General features: G+C 35.6%; 1 protein-coding gene across 1 annotated transcript in view; it reads left to right on the forward strand.

Annotated features, from left to right (window-relative positions):
- CCDC73 (coiled-coil domain containing 73) overlaps nucleotides 1-17241 on the forward strand; it is a 93828-nt gene that overhangs the window by 53722 nt on the left and 22865 nt on the right. The window contains 4 exon segments of the mRNA XM_012649625.1: nucleotides 6705-6833; nucleotides 7312-7371; nucleotides 8152-8256; nucleotides 17111-17237. Coding sequence (XP_012505079.1) covers nucleotides 6705-6833; nucleotides 7312-7371; nucleotides 8152-8256; nucleotides 17111-17237 — 421 coding nt within the window.

A 17241-nucleotide genomic window follows, 5' to 3' on the forward strand; every position in this document is an offset into this window, starting at 1 on the left:
CAATATAATCTGTTGATTTTCATCTTCTTTGACCTTTTTTCAAGATGTTGAAGCTCAATACTGAAGCAAATAAAGGTAGAGAGAGCCTATATGCTTGAAGGGAGGATTGGAGGAAACCTGGAGCTATACCTATTGGCTTCTCTTCTCTATTAGCAGTCCTGAAGGGGCTCCATAGAACTGCTAAGACTTCTCAGAGTGCAATTTGAAAATTGTTAACTGGATCCAAACTTTTCTTTTTTTTGGAGAGGGAACTGAGACCGAAGAGAGTAAGTGAATTACTCAATGTCAAGCAGCTTATAAAAAGATTCTCCTCATATCCTCACTTTGGTCTACATAATGTTTGTAATCAGTACTATTCTAAACAATCTGTAACTTTTACAACATTAGCTTAAACTCTATTAACATTGTGATAATTCCTCAACATCCATTCCACCTCAGATGATCAGTCTATCTCTAAGCCAATTAATGTCACTCCATTCTTTAGACCAGTATTCGGTTCGGGAATGAGCATGTGACCCAATTTTGGCAAGCAAGAAGTGGTTCAAGGAAACATTTTCTTTCTCTTTAAAAAGATTCCCAGAAGGAGATAGTTGCTGTGTAACACCTGAATTGGCCTCTTGCCTAGTAATAGTCTAAGGAAGAAGAGTCGCAAGAATGGAAAGTGAAGAAATGAAAATAACTAGTCTTTGATAATATACATCAAGTGCCTGAATCAACCACCATTAGAACCTGCCTAACTTTAGGTTGCCTGTTAATACGAGCGTACATTTCTTTAGTATTTGGTGGGTTAGTTATGTTTTTCTGATACTTGTAACCAAAGCATCCTAATTGATACTCTGATGGTTTGTGTTTTTCATTACAGAATATTATGTTTTGTACAAAATGTTGGATGTTTAAAATGTAAAATGGATTCGTTTTATGACATTTATGTGGTGGTTCACTTTTCTAAGGTCTTCTGCTACTCTGACAAATTCCTCTGACTCCCTAATTATCTTTTTCCTTCCGTTCTTCCAAAACACTATCCTAAGGTCTCTGTTTTTCTTTTTTGATAGTCTTTCTTTCAATGAGTTCACACTTACTAATTCTACCATTTGCTTCGTGTACATGCCTTCCCATATATTTGTTCAGTCTCACATTTCTCTTAATTTCCAGTTCTATATTTTCAACTGCCTGTAGATCATTTCCTTTGTGACTTACTATAACTTCAATGTTATCAGGTCACACATTGGACTTTTCATCCTCTCATCTCCTATTACTCCCTCACCTCCAAAATTCATACTACCCTTCTTTCAAAGGAAACCATCTTGCTGTCTGTGAAGGTAAGTCATCACTGGTACATTGAAACTTCATTTGAGGGAATGCATCATGTGCAGCCTTTTGTAATTCCAAAAAATATAAATGGACTTTTTTTGAGAATGATACTAGTCTATGGTTCAGGCTTAATGTGCTTTTTGGCTTTCTTAAGAGTGTCTCAGAACATTTTCTCTCTTGTTTAATGTAGTCTTAAATATATTTTTCATATCTTTCATCAGCGAAGCAGAATTTCCATTTCCTTTCCATCTTCATGTTTCTCTCTTTCACAATTCTTTTTTTTTTAATTTCAAAATATTAAGGGGGTACAAATGTTTTTGTTACAAGGCTTGAGTTAGGGCTATAAATGTGCTCATCACCTGAATAGTGTTCGTTATACCCGTTAGGTGGGTTTTTGTCCCCTTCTGCTTCCCCCTCTCCCCTGCTTGATTTCCAGTGACTTTTACTTTATGCATTTGTTTGCCTGTCAGTTAGTTCCAATTTATTAGAGAGTACATGTGGTGTTTGGTTTTCCATTCTTGAGATACTTTGCTTAGGATCCAGTTCCTTCTAAATTATAGCAAAAGGCATTAATTCATCCTTTTTTATGGCTTAGTAGTACTTCATGGTATACATATACCACATTTTGTTAATCTACTCATGAATTGATGGGCACTTGGGTTGATTCCACATCTTTGCAATTGTGAACTGTGCTGCAATAAACATTCAAGAGTGGTGTCTTTTTGATAAAATGACTTCTTTTCCTTTGGGTAGATATCCTGTAGTGGGATTGCTGGATCAAATGGTAAGTCTACTTTTAGTTCTTTAAGAAATCCCCATACTGTTTTCCATAGGGATTGTACTAATTTGCAGTCCCACCAACAATATATGTGTTCCTTTCACTCTGCATCTGCGCCAGTCTCTATTGTTTTTGGACTTTTTAATAAAAGCCATTGTAACAGGAGTAAGGTGATATCTCATTGTGGTTTTAATTTGCATTTCCCTGATGTTTAGTGATGTTGAGCATTTTTTCATATGTTTGTTGGCCATTTGTCTATCTTCTTTTGAAAAACTCTGCATGTCTTTTGCCCACTTTTTTTTTTTTTAAATTTGGCACCTTTTTTTTTTTTTTATTTCAGCATATTATGGGGGTACAGATGTTTAGGTTACGTATGTTGCCCTTGCCCCCGCGCCAAGTCCGAGTTTCAAATATGTCCATCCTTCGGGTGGTGCGCATTGCACTCTTTGTGTATGCAAATACCTGTCCCCTCCTCACTCCTCCCCCCTCCCCCTCCCCCTGCCCAACATCCAATAGATGTTATTCTTATATGTGCATTTATGTGTTGATCAGTTAATACCAATTTGATGGTGAGTACACGTGGTGCTTGTCTTTCCATTCTTGGGATACCTCACTTAATAGAATGCATTCCAGCTCTATCCAGGAGTATACAAGAGGTGCTATATCACCATTGTTTCTTAAAGCTGCATAGTACTCCATGGTATACATATACCACATTTTATTAATCCACTCATGTTTGCCCACTTTTTAATGGGGTTGTTTTTTTCTTGCTGATTTGTTTGAGTTCTTTATGGATTTTAGATATTAGCCCTTTATCGGATATGTAGTTTGAGAGTATTTTCTCCCATTCTGTAGGTTGTCTATTCACTCTGTTGACTATTTCCTTAGCTTTGCTGAAGCTTTTTAATTTAATCTTAAGTCCCATTTATTTGTTTTTTTTGTTGCGGTAATTGTCACTGGGGTCTTAGTCATACATTCTTTGCCCAGACCAATATCTAGAAGTTTTCGCTACATTTTCTTCTAGTATTCTTATAGTTTCATGGCTTACATTTAAGTCTTTCATCCATCTTTCTCTTTAACATTTCATGAACCCCTTTTTATTTCTTCCAGCTTCACCTAGACACTCTGAAATCATGATTTTCATTAAAAATATTTTTTTTAGAGACAGGGTCTCTATTGTCCAGTCTGGAGTGCAGTGGTGCAGTCATAGCTCACTGCAACCTTGAACTCCTGGAACCTTCCACCTCAGCTTCCTGAGTAGTTGAGACTACAGGCATGTGCCACCACGCTTGGTTAATTTTTAAATTTTTTATATAATGGGGTCTCGCTGTATTGCTCAGGCTAGTCTCAAACTTCTACCCTCAAGCAATCCTCCTGCCTTGGCCTCCCACAGTGCCGGGATTACAGATGTGAGCCACCATGCCTGGCTTCTGGAATCATCTTTGAATCATCTTTTTTCCTTCATTCCATTCTATTATATCTTCCTTTAGAATGTCTCATATTTTTCATTCTCTATTTTTTAATAGTATGGACACTCATCATGTCAGCCTGGATTGATAGTTTCTTAGCCAATGTTTTCTCTAGTTTTTATTCACTCTTTTTGCCAGACTAAGTTTACCATATTACTGGTTTAATGTATCAGTTTTATGTGCCTGACATACAGTAAATACTTAGTATATGTAAGAAGGAATGTTAGATTAAATAGTTCTCCTTTGCCTACCAAGTTAAATCCCAGACTTCTTCAGTAGGCTTTCCAGAGCTTCCATGGTGTGGCCAATTCTACATATTCAACATTGTTTGCTACTGTTTCCTATCAAGCATCTTCCTTTCTATTTTAACCAATATCTTTTATCACCATTAGCATAATTCTTAGTTCTTCCTGCCTTTTTGCTTTTGTTTTCTTCCATATCCCCTTACCATGCTTGAAATGCCATCTTTCAATTTACTTATATTAAACATGGTTGGGCCAAGAAACAGATGGCACATTCGAAATGGGTAATTGGGAAAAGTTTGAAGAAGCTATTTACTCAGTTATGGACAGAGGTAAGGAAAACAAGGGATGCTGAAGCAACCCACAGATACAAGTAGTGGGGGAATGATTACCACACTTAAAGGGACAAGGGAATGAAAACAGATGCTGGAAAAAAGCCACTAGTCAGAAGCTGTGATCTTTGGTAAAGGTACAGAGCCATTGCCAATTTGTGGTCAGGTAGAGAGGGAGCTGGGGAAATACCTCACTCTTTTCCTCTTCCTAGCCTGTTGAACTACTGATACCTCCCACACATTTAACCTAACCAGAGTCCAGAAAATTGGAGTTTGCTCAGATTACAGCCACACAGGACATAGAGCAATGTGGAGAAAGGGTACAGAGTGAATCAGGAGCGACAAATGGAAGATATCCAGTATGCTACTCATTCTTCAAAGCCGAGCTCAAGGTCTGCCTCACCTCCTCCATTCAAACTTGCTTTCCTTACTTTGCTATATGCTAATTGTTCTATTTGTACCAGACATTAATTTGTCTGCCTGCTTTTCTGAGAATAGAGTCCTATCTCTTGACCCACATGGTTACTTTAGCAGTCATTTTATGCAGTGCACATGTCCAAAGGTTGTACATGAGCTAAGACCAATGAGTCATTTCTCCTGGATTTTGAATTTGAGGTCAAGATATAATTGGGTGAGTTTCTCTCTGGGGGGCTGTTTATAACACGCAGAACTCTGGAGGTATGCAGCCCTGTTTTCTACTGCTCCTCTTTCAGCTTCCTTGATACCGCACTCTGTTGGATTTCCTCCTACCTCAGTTGACTGTAATTCTTAGCCTTCTATACTGACTTCTCTAATCTATGAATGTTGGAGTTCCTTAGGACTCAATCACTTATCTTCTGTCCTCTAATAACTCTCTAAGTGATTTTACTTGTTTCCATAGTTTTAATTACTATTTTAAAAACTGCACAAGAAATGTTTTTATTTTAGAAAAATACAGAAAACACTAATCATAAGCATAATGAAGAAAATAAAAATTTCCTGTAATCTCACTACCCTCATGAATCAATTTATTTCTGTGAAAGAGTGAAAAGTTTGTTGTTATTTATCCAAATAATAAAACCTTTAAAAAATGAAGTATATCAGTCAGGAGTCTTAATTGTAAGCTGATTTAGTCAGCAAAGGAATTTATTGGAAGGATATTGGTCATCTCAGACTTTAAAAATGGTTAGAAACAAGGGAGGCTATGCAGTATCCAAGACCACAACATAAAACCAGTTTCCACTGCTGAATGCTATATACTACAGCTTGTACCATCACTGCTGACCATAGTGGATGCTGCTACTGCTGCCATGGTATCACTGTTGGCCATGGAAGCTTGAAGTTACTACAGTCTCCCCATTGTCTGCCAACAGATGGACTTGCAGTCGTCCTTGTTATTTGTGATACAAGGTCCTGATCCAATATCCAAGGCAGGTACATCTGATTAGCAGAGCCTGGCTTCATGCTTATAAAGCTAGTATCTGGCATTTCAGCTTCTCTGGTGGTCAGTAGTCTCTTATATTGTAGAGTTCTTCTAAAATACAAAGGGAATCAGATGCTGTGTAGTCAAGACTGTGAAAATGAGATCCCTGAGTATTCAGTATAGTTAGTATACACAGAACATCAGCAATACAATCACCAATTCAGAAGTTGATGTTTCAGGATTTTAATGTGGTTGATTGGTATCTGCTAAACTCAGTGGACAAGTAACTTCACAAATGAAGACTTCTTTTATATCCTCAGTTCCACCTTCCACAACATTGCAGTTATGTTTCTAAAATGCAAATCTTGTTATCTTATTCTCCTCCTCAAAATCTTTCAATGGTTAATTCCCTATTTTTTGTAGGATAAAATTAAAACTCTTTAGTTTGACATACAAATCCCTCTCAATATTTGAATCCTGCCAAATTTCTAGTTACAACTACGAATACTCTGTCCCCCAAAATAATGTATTAGCTCGAGTTGTAGCTTATTAGTTCTGTTGTCTTGAAAAATATCATGCTAGCCTTTTGCAAATATAGAACCTTTTGCCTGGAATGTCTACCCTTTTTTGTCCTCTTTGCAAATTTATCTTTAAAGATTCAGTTCAAATATCACCTTTCTGTGTAATGCCTTCTTGATGCCTTCAAACAGTTTCCTTCTTTGTGTCTTTTATACATTTCTGTAACATAACACTCATCACATTGTGTTGTAATAATTTCTCACATAAATTTTTCTTATAAACTTGGGAATTGAGATTTCTTTATCATTTTATCTCAGAAGATGTTGAATAAGTAATGAATGAAAACGCCCTAATTCTAGCTGGTTAGTTCATTTAGCTAGTACATTCTTTCTAAGATCTAAGGTCATGCATTCTATCTTTCTGATTGGCTTTGCATAATTCATAACCACAGATTATGTTCCCACCTTCTCTAATCTTGCAAGGAAACTAGGGGAGATAGACCTTGATGGACCAGTAATGTTATCTTGATTTATAAAATATAGCAAATTATAATTATAGGTTTAAAGATGAATTTTGAAGCTGTCAGGAAAGTACCTTGCTTTGATAAAATATGTATACTAATTTTCTGTTTGATATGTCTCTTATGTTAAGGAACTAAAAAAGGTAGCCTCAGACTTGATAAAGTCCAAGGTCACATGTCAATATAAGATGGGAGAAGAAAACATCAATCTAACAATTAAAGAACAAAAATTTCAAGAACTTCAAGAAAGACTCAACATGGTATTTGGTTAAATGTATTCAAGTTTATAAAATTAATGAGAATTTCAGGATTATAACAAAAATCGTCCTTGTAAAGTGATATATTAATATATAATAAAAAGATTAAGGTATTAGGATTTTTTTCTTTTTATTAGATATTTTTTGCCATTAGCAAGACTTTAGGACAATAAAATTTGGCTTTAACCATTTTATTTCTACTGTAATATGGTTTTGAGTAATCTTGTGGTATGATGGTATCTCCAGAACAGCTTTGGAGATGAGAAAGTTTGTAGTTTTTAACATTTACAAGTTTGCACCAGACTGTATTGGGTATATAATAGCTTCTTCAGTTGACTGAAGTCACTGTTTCAACCACAAACAAATATGGGTCCTCTGGGGTAATAATAGGTCATAACACTCCCAAATTTGTTGAGCACTGAATTTAATGTAGAATTTGTTCAATTTTATATCGTAACTAAAATTATGCAAATTTTAAAAGGAATTGGAATTAAATAAGAAGATTAATGAAGAGGTTACCCGTATTCGAGAAGAAAAACAAGTAAGCAATTTTGGAAGCCAGTAAATATTTTAAAAATCAGATACAATGTGGGAAATAAACAAGTTAAATAATAAATGCAGTCACGCCTAGCACAGTGCATAGCACATAGTAAGCACTCAGTTAATGTGTATTGAATGGATACTTTTTTAAGCAGTCACACATACGCTTCCATTAAAAAATAATTTTTTCCTTGATAGTTTAGACCAGTGGTACCAGTGGCAGATAATTATTGAAATGCATTTATGCTCAGTGTCTGCTTTTTCAGGATAGTATGCTCTCATTTGAATCTGTTTGATGTTTATAATTCTTAAAGGTGTGTGAGAGAAAATTACTCCTGTTTCTTTTTTCTTTTCTGCCTTTCCTCTATTTGATTCTGAATGCATACCATGGCATCCCATTATGACATTTTATAATATTATAGCCCATATGACATTTTATTAGTGATATATTTACTGTTTGGGAGGGGCAAGCCAACAAATGTTTAGTTTTGAATTCTTCATATTTTTCAATAATGTCTTAGAGTCTATAGTCATTTAAAAAAACTATTAATTATTTGACGGAGTCTTGGAAATAGTACTTTGTAGGAAATTATGTATTAGAAATTATTTTAGATATTAAATTATAAAATATCTCATTAGTTTAATATAAAGTATTGAAATTAAACTGTAAGGATAATGGGTTAAGAAACTAGAAAATGTATTGGAAGAATGAGTTTAGAAAGATAACTGCTATCTTAAAACTTTTAAAAAATTGATATTGTATATTTATATATTTTTCAAGGATATCATCATTTCTTTCCAACATATGCAACAGTTACTTCAGCAACAAATTCAAGCTAATACTGAAATGGAGGCAGAATTGAAGGTGCTAAAAGAAAATAATCAGGTTTATATATACATATATATTTTAGTATATTTCCATCTAATGAGCTTCCTCTGCTTAGTTGCATTCCTCTTTCCAATTTTATTGAGATCGTTTGAATTCTAGAGGTAAGATATTGACCTCCTTCATCAATTTGGTATCAGTGCCTAAAGTAATGAATATATATTTTTCAACATTTAAGTCACTAGTTAAATGTTAAAATTTATCAAGTATCTGCCTTCATTTTGTAACAGGGTGAATGGGATTTTTTTCTTTGTCTTAGAATTGTGGCCATGATCTAATACTGAAAATAAAAGGTGAAAATGTCAACCACATTTTAAGAGAACAATCAGCCAGCTCTCAGAAGTTTGGGGCAGATCCCTCTTTACAGGAACATGATAAAATTGGCACTACTACCACAATAATCACCTCATCATCCTCTTTCTAGTATATATAAGAAAATGACTGGGGAGGGGAAGACATTATGGGAGACTGCCATCTTTTTCCTTGGATAGGTGCTTGAGATGCTGTAGAAAGCTAAAGGTCCACTTTAGTGTTGCCAGTAGAGTAGAACGTGATATGTTCATGTGGAGTATGTTGGCGTATGTTTCTTAAAGTTCAGACGTTTACCACAACATAACAACTGATGCCCAGTTTTAATCTAGAAATTTTGAAAAAAAGGTTTTCGGAGTAATCTGCACCAATGAGGCTTAAAGTGTATTATGCTTGTGCTAATGCTCTATGGCCCTAGAAGAGTGCACAGGAGAGAACCTTGGTGGTTCCTTGGCTCCACATGAAGGAATGTAGAGGTTGGGGGGAGGGCAGAGAGATGGGCAGGAACTGCTCTGGGTGTCACTGGGCCAAATGATGGGTTGTCCAACTCGAAGAAGTTGGGAGCATGTTCAACTGGGGTGGCCAGCAGAAGATATTTCTGCCCTTTTGAAGAGCTTCTTGGTAGCAAAGGAAACAGGGTAAAGCAGAATGTTTCCCATGAAAACTACAGTCACCTCCCACATAGATACTACCATCAGTAGAGACCAGGGCCAGCTTCATAAGTATATGACCAGTGCAGTTGCAGAGGGACCCACACTCAGAAGGGCTTCCTGCTTCAGGTTTAATATTTCATGGTCACTGTCTTGAAGTTTTTATTAATTTTTATCTTTGAATTTACTCTTTGTAAATTAAGTCTTACGGGACAATGGAGTATGTGCTGGGGGCTTGAATGAGGCTTGAAGCCTCAGCTCAGGCATTGTCTTTTCCCTACTACCTCCCAGGTCTGGTTCTTAGCTGCTGGTTCTTCTACCCTCTGCCAACCTGGGCCCTGCCTGGCTGCCTCCTCGCTGCTCCTATCCTACCACTGCTGCAGGTCAATTGGGTCACATTTGCAGGGAAACGCCTATGTTCTGCTGTTAACCTTTACTTGGTGGGTGCCTTGGTGTAGACAGGGGGAGTCTAGGTTGAGTACATGTGCCCCACAGCATTGTGGGGCAAGGCATGGCAATAGTTGGCCCTGTTCCAGGTTGGCTATGCCTTAGCACGTTAGGCAGCAGACTTGGCAGGGGGCTGGGGCAGGGTGAATCCCCAGTCCAAGTATTGAGTACATCACTCCAGGTGGTTGAAATCCCTTGGGAGTCACGCATCTGCCATGGGTTGGGGTGAAGATAAGATTGACTTCCCCACCCGTGGTCAGGGTACGGTAGAAGGGTCCAGCAGCTGGCAAGAAGGGAAACTTGGTAACTGGTGGATCTTGCTCATGCTGAGTTGTGTGATGAGGCCCTTAGACACGTGAAAGGGTCTGCATTTGCCTTGTGAATATCCTCTAGCCCAGGGGTCATGACATCATGATATTAAATAGAAAATAAAAAGCTCCATGACAGGTTGAGAGGGAGAGAGGGACTGCAAGGAAAGGAAAAAGTTGTTTTTTTTTTTTTTTATTTCAGCATATTATGGGGGTACAGATGTTTAGGTTACGTATGTTGCCCTTGGCCCCCTCCCCCGGAAAGGAAAAAGTTTTATATTTTAGTATCTTTAATAGTACTTTTCCTCTGCTTTTTTCATTTTGTACCGGGCCCAACAAATTATGCAGAGTCTATCATCATTGAATGGTATCACATTTAACCTGAGCAATGCAAATTAATCTAACCATTTATATTCTGTGGTTTTTCATGTAAAGTTTTGCCTGGCCCCAATACTATAGAAGACGGAGAGAGAGGTGGTGGGCTAGAGTCAGACCTCTCCCTTCCTTTAATCCCTTCACCTATTCCAGTAAAAGACTAGTAAAAAAATTTTTCTGAAAGTCCAGCTGTATAAGCAAGTATTGCCTTCCCGTCTCCTCTTCCCACCCTAAAGTTAGAAACTGAGGCTATTTTTGTAATATATTGAACCTTCGTCCAAGAAACATATGATATAATTTAACCAAATTCTTTATGTATAGCTATTACCAAGAGCATCTCCTAATCTATTTAAAGGAGTTGATATGTAGATTTTTTTAGAGTGAGGAAATTATTAAAGATTAGCTAATCCAACCATTTCATTTCATGATAAAATAGAGGCCCAGAAAATATAAGCATTATAGTTCAAAGCCTCATAATTAGTGGCAAAACCAGGATTAAATATTTGCCCTGATTCTAATCCAGCACTATTTCTACAACATTGTACCATTAAGATATTTTTCCTGGATCTATGAGAGCTGCCAATTTTGTTAGATCTGTTATGACAAGACCACAGCTATTATAATACATTGCCCCTTCATGAGCTTTAAGTCCAATACTTATGTGTCATTGAATTCTGAAGAGCCTACAGTAGTCACAGATATATAGTTATGTGTTTCTCTGAGTTAACAGTGACTATAAATATGATTCCAGGATCTTTTAACTATGACTGCTAATATCTTAGATAATCCAAATGCCTTTCTCTATTTTTTTCCCAAATGCCTTTTTCTTTAACTATCATAATTATTACTTGAGCCTTGATAGTACAAAGAGAAACTAGATTTTTTGCAGTAAAATTTCAAAGCATCATCAAGAAGAGGATAGATTTGTCAGTTTTTTATCTTTGATTAGTAAAGATATTTAAAAAAACCGAACAATACCATCTATCATTACTGTCACTTTATAAAAGAACATTTTATCATCAAAAGTATATTAAGGATATAATCTCAGGATAAAGGACAGTCCTTTATAAGAAAAGACATTGATGCCCTTATATTGACATTTTTTGCCACGGACTAGTGAAAATTTTCTCATGGATCAGTACTTGTCTGCAGACTGGTGTCTGAGAACCATTGATATATAGCATAACAAAATATTAATGTTGAACTGTTGCCGCATTACGCTGCATAGATATCTCAAGTGTTTTCTTGAGGAGCATTCTCATTCCACCTGTACTAAAAGGGATCATTACTCCTGATAATGGCCAACTGTTTTTCAGTGCTCTGCAATCATGCTGTCATCTGTCTTACTCTTTTAGTAGTAAAATTTAGAACATAGCTAAATTCTCATGATAGAAAATATTTTCTACTATGATTTAATTATAATTTAGTACAGTTATGAATATAATTATATTCTCTTAGTCATAGTATTAAGAATAATTTGCTTAGTTTGTTCCTATAGTCATAGTATTAACTAGGACAATTTACTTTGTTTTTGGTAGATTAAAGCAATAGCAGATGGTTTCATTTTGACCTTTCACAATATCCATGTTTTCAGAGATGGTTTGCAGATTTGTTAATCCAGATGCAAATAACACAAAATAATTTCCTGATAGAATATAAACTTCATGAGGACAGCAACATTTTCAATGATGTAGCATAGGAACCTAAAGCAGTGTTTGGCCACATAGTAGTAGCTCATTAAATCTTACTAAATGAAAGAATGATGAACAGTGACTAAACTCACAGTCTTTCCAAGTTCAGATATTGCCTGATCAGGGATACCAGTGAAACATGTTGAATTGAACCCCACAGTCACTTCTACCTCCTTTTGAAACTGCGATAAATGGCATTAATAAATCCACAAGGACAAGGAAATAGGGGGAGGAAAAGATAAAAAAAAAAGTGTTAAAAGTGGAAACCAGATTGACAGTAATTTACTTAGCACAGAAAGGAAATAGAAACCTAAGTCAAAGATGCAGAAATGGTCAGGAATTACAAGTATTGTGTGCCTCTTGAAGTAGGGTATACAATTGAAGCCAAAAACTGGAAGATCTATATAAGAAGCCATTACAACCCCAGATTCTCTTCCCCAGGCTGTGCAAATAGGCAGTGCCTCTCTCTTACTTGGCAGAAGATTGGAGGTTTATGTTGGAGAGTTTGAGGGATAGCTGAGGCTGGGAGGGGATCTTGTGGTGTGCTAGAGCCAGCTTGTGCCAGTGAGAGCTGGTTATTAGATATTAAGGAATTTTGAGAATTGATTGTTAAACCAGTGACAGTTTGACATCGACCATGATGGAAATATATAACACTAACAAAAATAGTAAATGCTACAAATCAGGCTTTTTTTTTTTTTTTTTTTTTTAGAATCAGTTCACCAGTACATTACTGGGAGTGTGATATTGAAAACAGGGTGGAAAGTCTAAATTCTAAATGGTGAGACCTCCCAGCCTAGTTTCCTCATTTAGAGGACAGCTAGCCTAACTCCCAGGCAAGAGAATGGTTCTCCTTTCCAGGGAAAGTAACCTGCCCAAGAGAAAAGACTGTAGCTGCTGCAGTTAAGCTCTCCAATGAAATATCTCAGTCAGATCAACCTATAGTGAAACCCACCATTTGACAAAACTTTCAACCAGCCTTTTAATATCACATTATTAAATATGACCAGATAGTTGAGGATTACTGGGCATTTGAAGAAAGTTTCCAATGTGAAAAACGGACAAAACAGAGTAATGAAAAAACCTTGTAGAAACTAAGAAAATATATTTAGTTAAAGGAAATGTATTTATTCACAAAACAAGAATTAGATGTCTATAAAGAAATACTCATAAGAGAGCCCTTAAATACATTAAGGGACATAAAAGGTATAGTGGAATGGCTGGAAGATAATGCTGAGATAGTCTTCTAGAAAGTAGAACCAAAAGACAAAAAGATAGGAAACAGGAGAGAAAGAAAATTAGAGAGTCATTCCAAGATGTCTGGTGAGTTTTAGAGAACAGAGAAAATGAAAGGAGGGGAAATGATCAAAGAAATAATACAAAAAAGTTACCCAGGCTTTGAAGGATATGAATTTGTCTTGCCCAATACCAATGCATATCATTATAAAATTTTGTACTACACGTAAGGAGAAGATTCTAAAACTGTAGGGAAAAAAAGTAGGTCATATACAAAGGATTAAGAATGAGAATGGCTCTGGGCACAGTGCCTCACACCTGAATCCTAGCAGTATGGGAGGCCAAGGTGGGAGGATATCACTTGAGCCCAGGAGTTTGAGGTTGCTGTGAGCAGGCTGATGCCATGGCACTCCACTCAGAGTGAGACTCTGTTTCAAAAAAAAAAAAAAAAAGAGAATGGCAACATAATGGCTTCAGATTTCTCAGTGGCAACAATGGAATACAGAAGACAATAGAACCATGCCTTCAGAAGTTGGGGAAAAATTGATTGCTGTACTATATTCTGTCAAACTAATTGTAGAATAAAGACATTTTCAGACATGTAGGATCTCCAGAAATTTACCATCCACATGTCCTTTATCAAGAAGTAATATTAACGTAAAGTTTGCACTACCAAGACAAGGGAGTAAACCAAGAAAGAGGAAACTATGGCGTCTAGGAAACAGGAGACCCATGACAGAAGAGAGAAGGATAACCTGATTTGTGCAGCAGACTGAGAAAGTAATAGGTCAAAATTGTAATGGAAGGATGAATGTCTCCAAAAAACTGAAACAGAGAATACCTGAAATAGACAGTTTCTTTTAGATGGGGATATGGTGGGGACAGGAAATGACTGACATCTAGTATACTGTTTTAAGAACATGGTGCTCTTGGTCATTTATTATTAGTAGAATAGAGACTGTGGTTTATTCTCCCATATCTTCTGTAAACTTTGTATATCTTAAAATACAATATGTTATCAGTAAAATAGATAATGTAAAATATTTGTTAGAATGTTAAAGTACTAAGCATCTATTAATTATATACCACTGTAAATATTTAGAAACTTCTCTGTTATAGTCATGTGCCACATAACAACGTTTCAGTGAATGATAGACTGCGTATATGACAGTAGTCCCCCGTAAGATCATAATGGAGCTGAAAAATTCCTATCACATAGTGACATTGTAGCCATAACAACATCATAGTGCAATGCCTTACTCATGTGTTTGTGGTGATGGTGGTGTACACCTACCTACTGCACTGCCATTCATATAAAGTATAGAACATACAATTATGTACAGTATATAATACTTGATAATAAATGACTGTGTTACAAGTTTATATGTTTACTATACTTTATATTGTTATTTTGAAGTCTATTCCTTCTACTTATAAAAAAAGTTAACTGTAAAACAGCCTCAAGCAGGTTCTTCAGGAGGTATTCCAGAAGAAGGCATTGTTATCATAGGAGATGACAGCTCCTTGAGTGTTATTTGCCCTGAAGATCTTCCAGAGGGACAAGATGTTCAGGTGGCAGCCAGTGATATGGATGATCCTGAGCTGTAGGCCAAGGCTCATGTGTGTGTTTGTATCTTGGTTTTTGACAAAAAAGTTTAAAAAGTTAAAAAAAAATTTTTTAAATAGAAAAAAGCTTATAGAATAAGGATATAAGTAAAAATATTTTTATAAGTTGTTCAAAGTGTTACTACAAAAGAGTCAAAAAGTTAAAAATTGAAAAGTTTATCAAATTACAATCAGCTAAGATTGATTTATTATTGAAAGAAAAATTTTAAAATAAATTTAGTGTAGCCTAAGTGCACAATATTTATAAAGTCTATAGTAGTGTACAGTAATGTCCTAGGCCTTCACATTTACTCACCACTCACTCACTGATTCATCAAGAGCAAGTTCTAGTCCTGCGAGTTCCATTCATGTTTTAAGTGCCTTATACAGATAATACTATTTTTTATCTTTTATACCATATTTTTACTATATCTTTTCTATGTTTAGATATCTTTAGATACACAAATTCTTACCATTGTGTTACAGTTGCCCAGAGTATTCAGTATAGTAACATGCTATACAGGTTTGTAGCCTAGGAGAAATAGGCTATATCATCTAGGTGTGTGTAAATACACTCTGTGATGTTTGCACAAAGATGAAATTGCCTAAGGACACATTTCTCAGAATGTATCCCTGTCATTAAGCATCACATGACTGTGTATATATCTATAAATTAAGGAAATGTTACTTTTATAAAAATATTTGTTGACCAGGCATGGTGCCTCACGCTTGTAATCCTAGTACTCTGGGAAGCCGAGGTTGGAGGATTGCTTGAGCTCAGGAGTTCAAGACCAGCCTGAGCAAGAGTAAGACTGTCTCTGATAAAAATAGAAAAATTAGTTGGATGTCGGGGTGTATGCCTGTCTTTAGTCCCAGCTACTGGGAAGACTGAGGCAGGAGGATTGCTTGAGCCCAGGAGTTTGGGTTGCAGTGAGTTATGATGATGCCACTACACTCTACATGGGGCGATGGCGATACTCTGTCTCAAAAAAAAAAAAAAATTATTATCCTGAGATAGAGGGAATCAAAACAGGTATTTATTGGGTGCTCTCAAAGTGCATAGCATAGCTCCTTATGAGCTAGAGGAGAATCTCCATGTTAAAATTGTAAAATGCATATAAGGTGCCATGATTTTGCATAATTGTAACTTTGTGTATTGATGTTCTATTAATAGAATTCAATTCTATTAATAGATATAATTGAGAACTCTTTAAGCAGATGAAATACTGTGAAACCTTTTAAGTGAGATGGATTTATATATAGTGATACGGAAAGTAAGCAAAATTTTTTTAAAAAAACATAGAACAATATGATATGGTCTCATCTGTATTTTAAAAGATATATTTTATATACTTGTATGTTTATAGACAATTTCTGGAAGGATACACAAGAAACTGCTAAAGTGGTTACTTCTGGGGAGGAGAACTGATAGAGGATAACTTTACCTTTTCTTTCTGTATCCTTTTGTGTGGCTTGAAATTTTTACCCTGAGTGTACATATCTTTAATAATAATAAACAAATGAACTTAAAGTTCCAGATGTATTAGAAATGTAGGTAAGAGTTCTTACTATTTATTTTTCTACAGAAGTTTACTTGGATTATCAGCAGACATTGAAGAAACATAATATTAGTGACACTAATTTAATAGCTTTAAAATCCTAGTCTTATAAAACACTTGGTAGTATTCTTACTCTTTATAAGTTTATTTTGGGGGAGGGGTAGCATGGTGTTAATTACACTAATTCAATGAAGTAATTAAGTTAATATGGCAGATATTTAAATTATGCTTAAAAAGTATTAATTTGAAATTAAAATTGTATTTAAGGTTTTCTAGCCAGTTAATTTCGAAAATGGATAATGGAAAAAGTGTTATGTGGTAGTTAAATTTCTTTGGTAGGGTTAGGCTGGATTATGCTACATTTCATACTTTTCAGTGCTGCACTTTATATTACTTTTTCAGTACATTAAAACTTATGCAGTGAAACTGAATAATGGCAATGTTTTTATACCCTTTTATAGCCATTTCTTTATCATAACCTCCCCCTATTTCCTGTTAGCTAAACTATAAGTACCTTTCCATTAATTTATTAAAATTATTGTTGAGATAGCACATTATCACTGATCTGTATGGCACTTTCAGCATGTTAGAAGCAAAGGTCCAAGCAACATAAAACACATCAAAATTCATTAATGTGGTATTGATTATTTTTTGGATAATTAATTTTATTGCAGACCCTTGAAAGAGATAATGAGCTGCAAAGGGAGAAGGTAAAAGAAAATGAAGAAAAGTTTCTTAATCTTCAAAATGAGCATGAGAAAGCACTGGGAACTTGGAAAAGACATGTAGGTTTATTAAATGGTAA

Source organism: Propithecus coquereli, unplaced genomic scaffold (genome assembly GCF_000956105.1).
Source record: "Propithecus coquereli isolate 6110/MARCELLA unplaced genomic scaffold, Pcoq_1.0 Scaffold30, whole genome shotgun sequence".
NCBI lineage: Eukaryota > Metazoa > Chordata > Mammalia > Primates > Indriidae > Propithecus > Propithecus coquereli.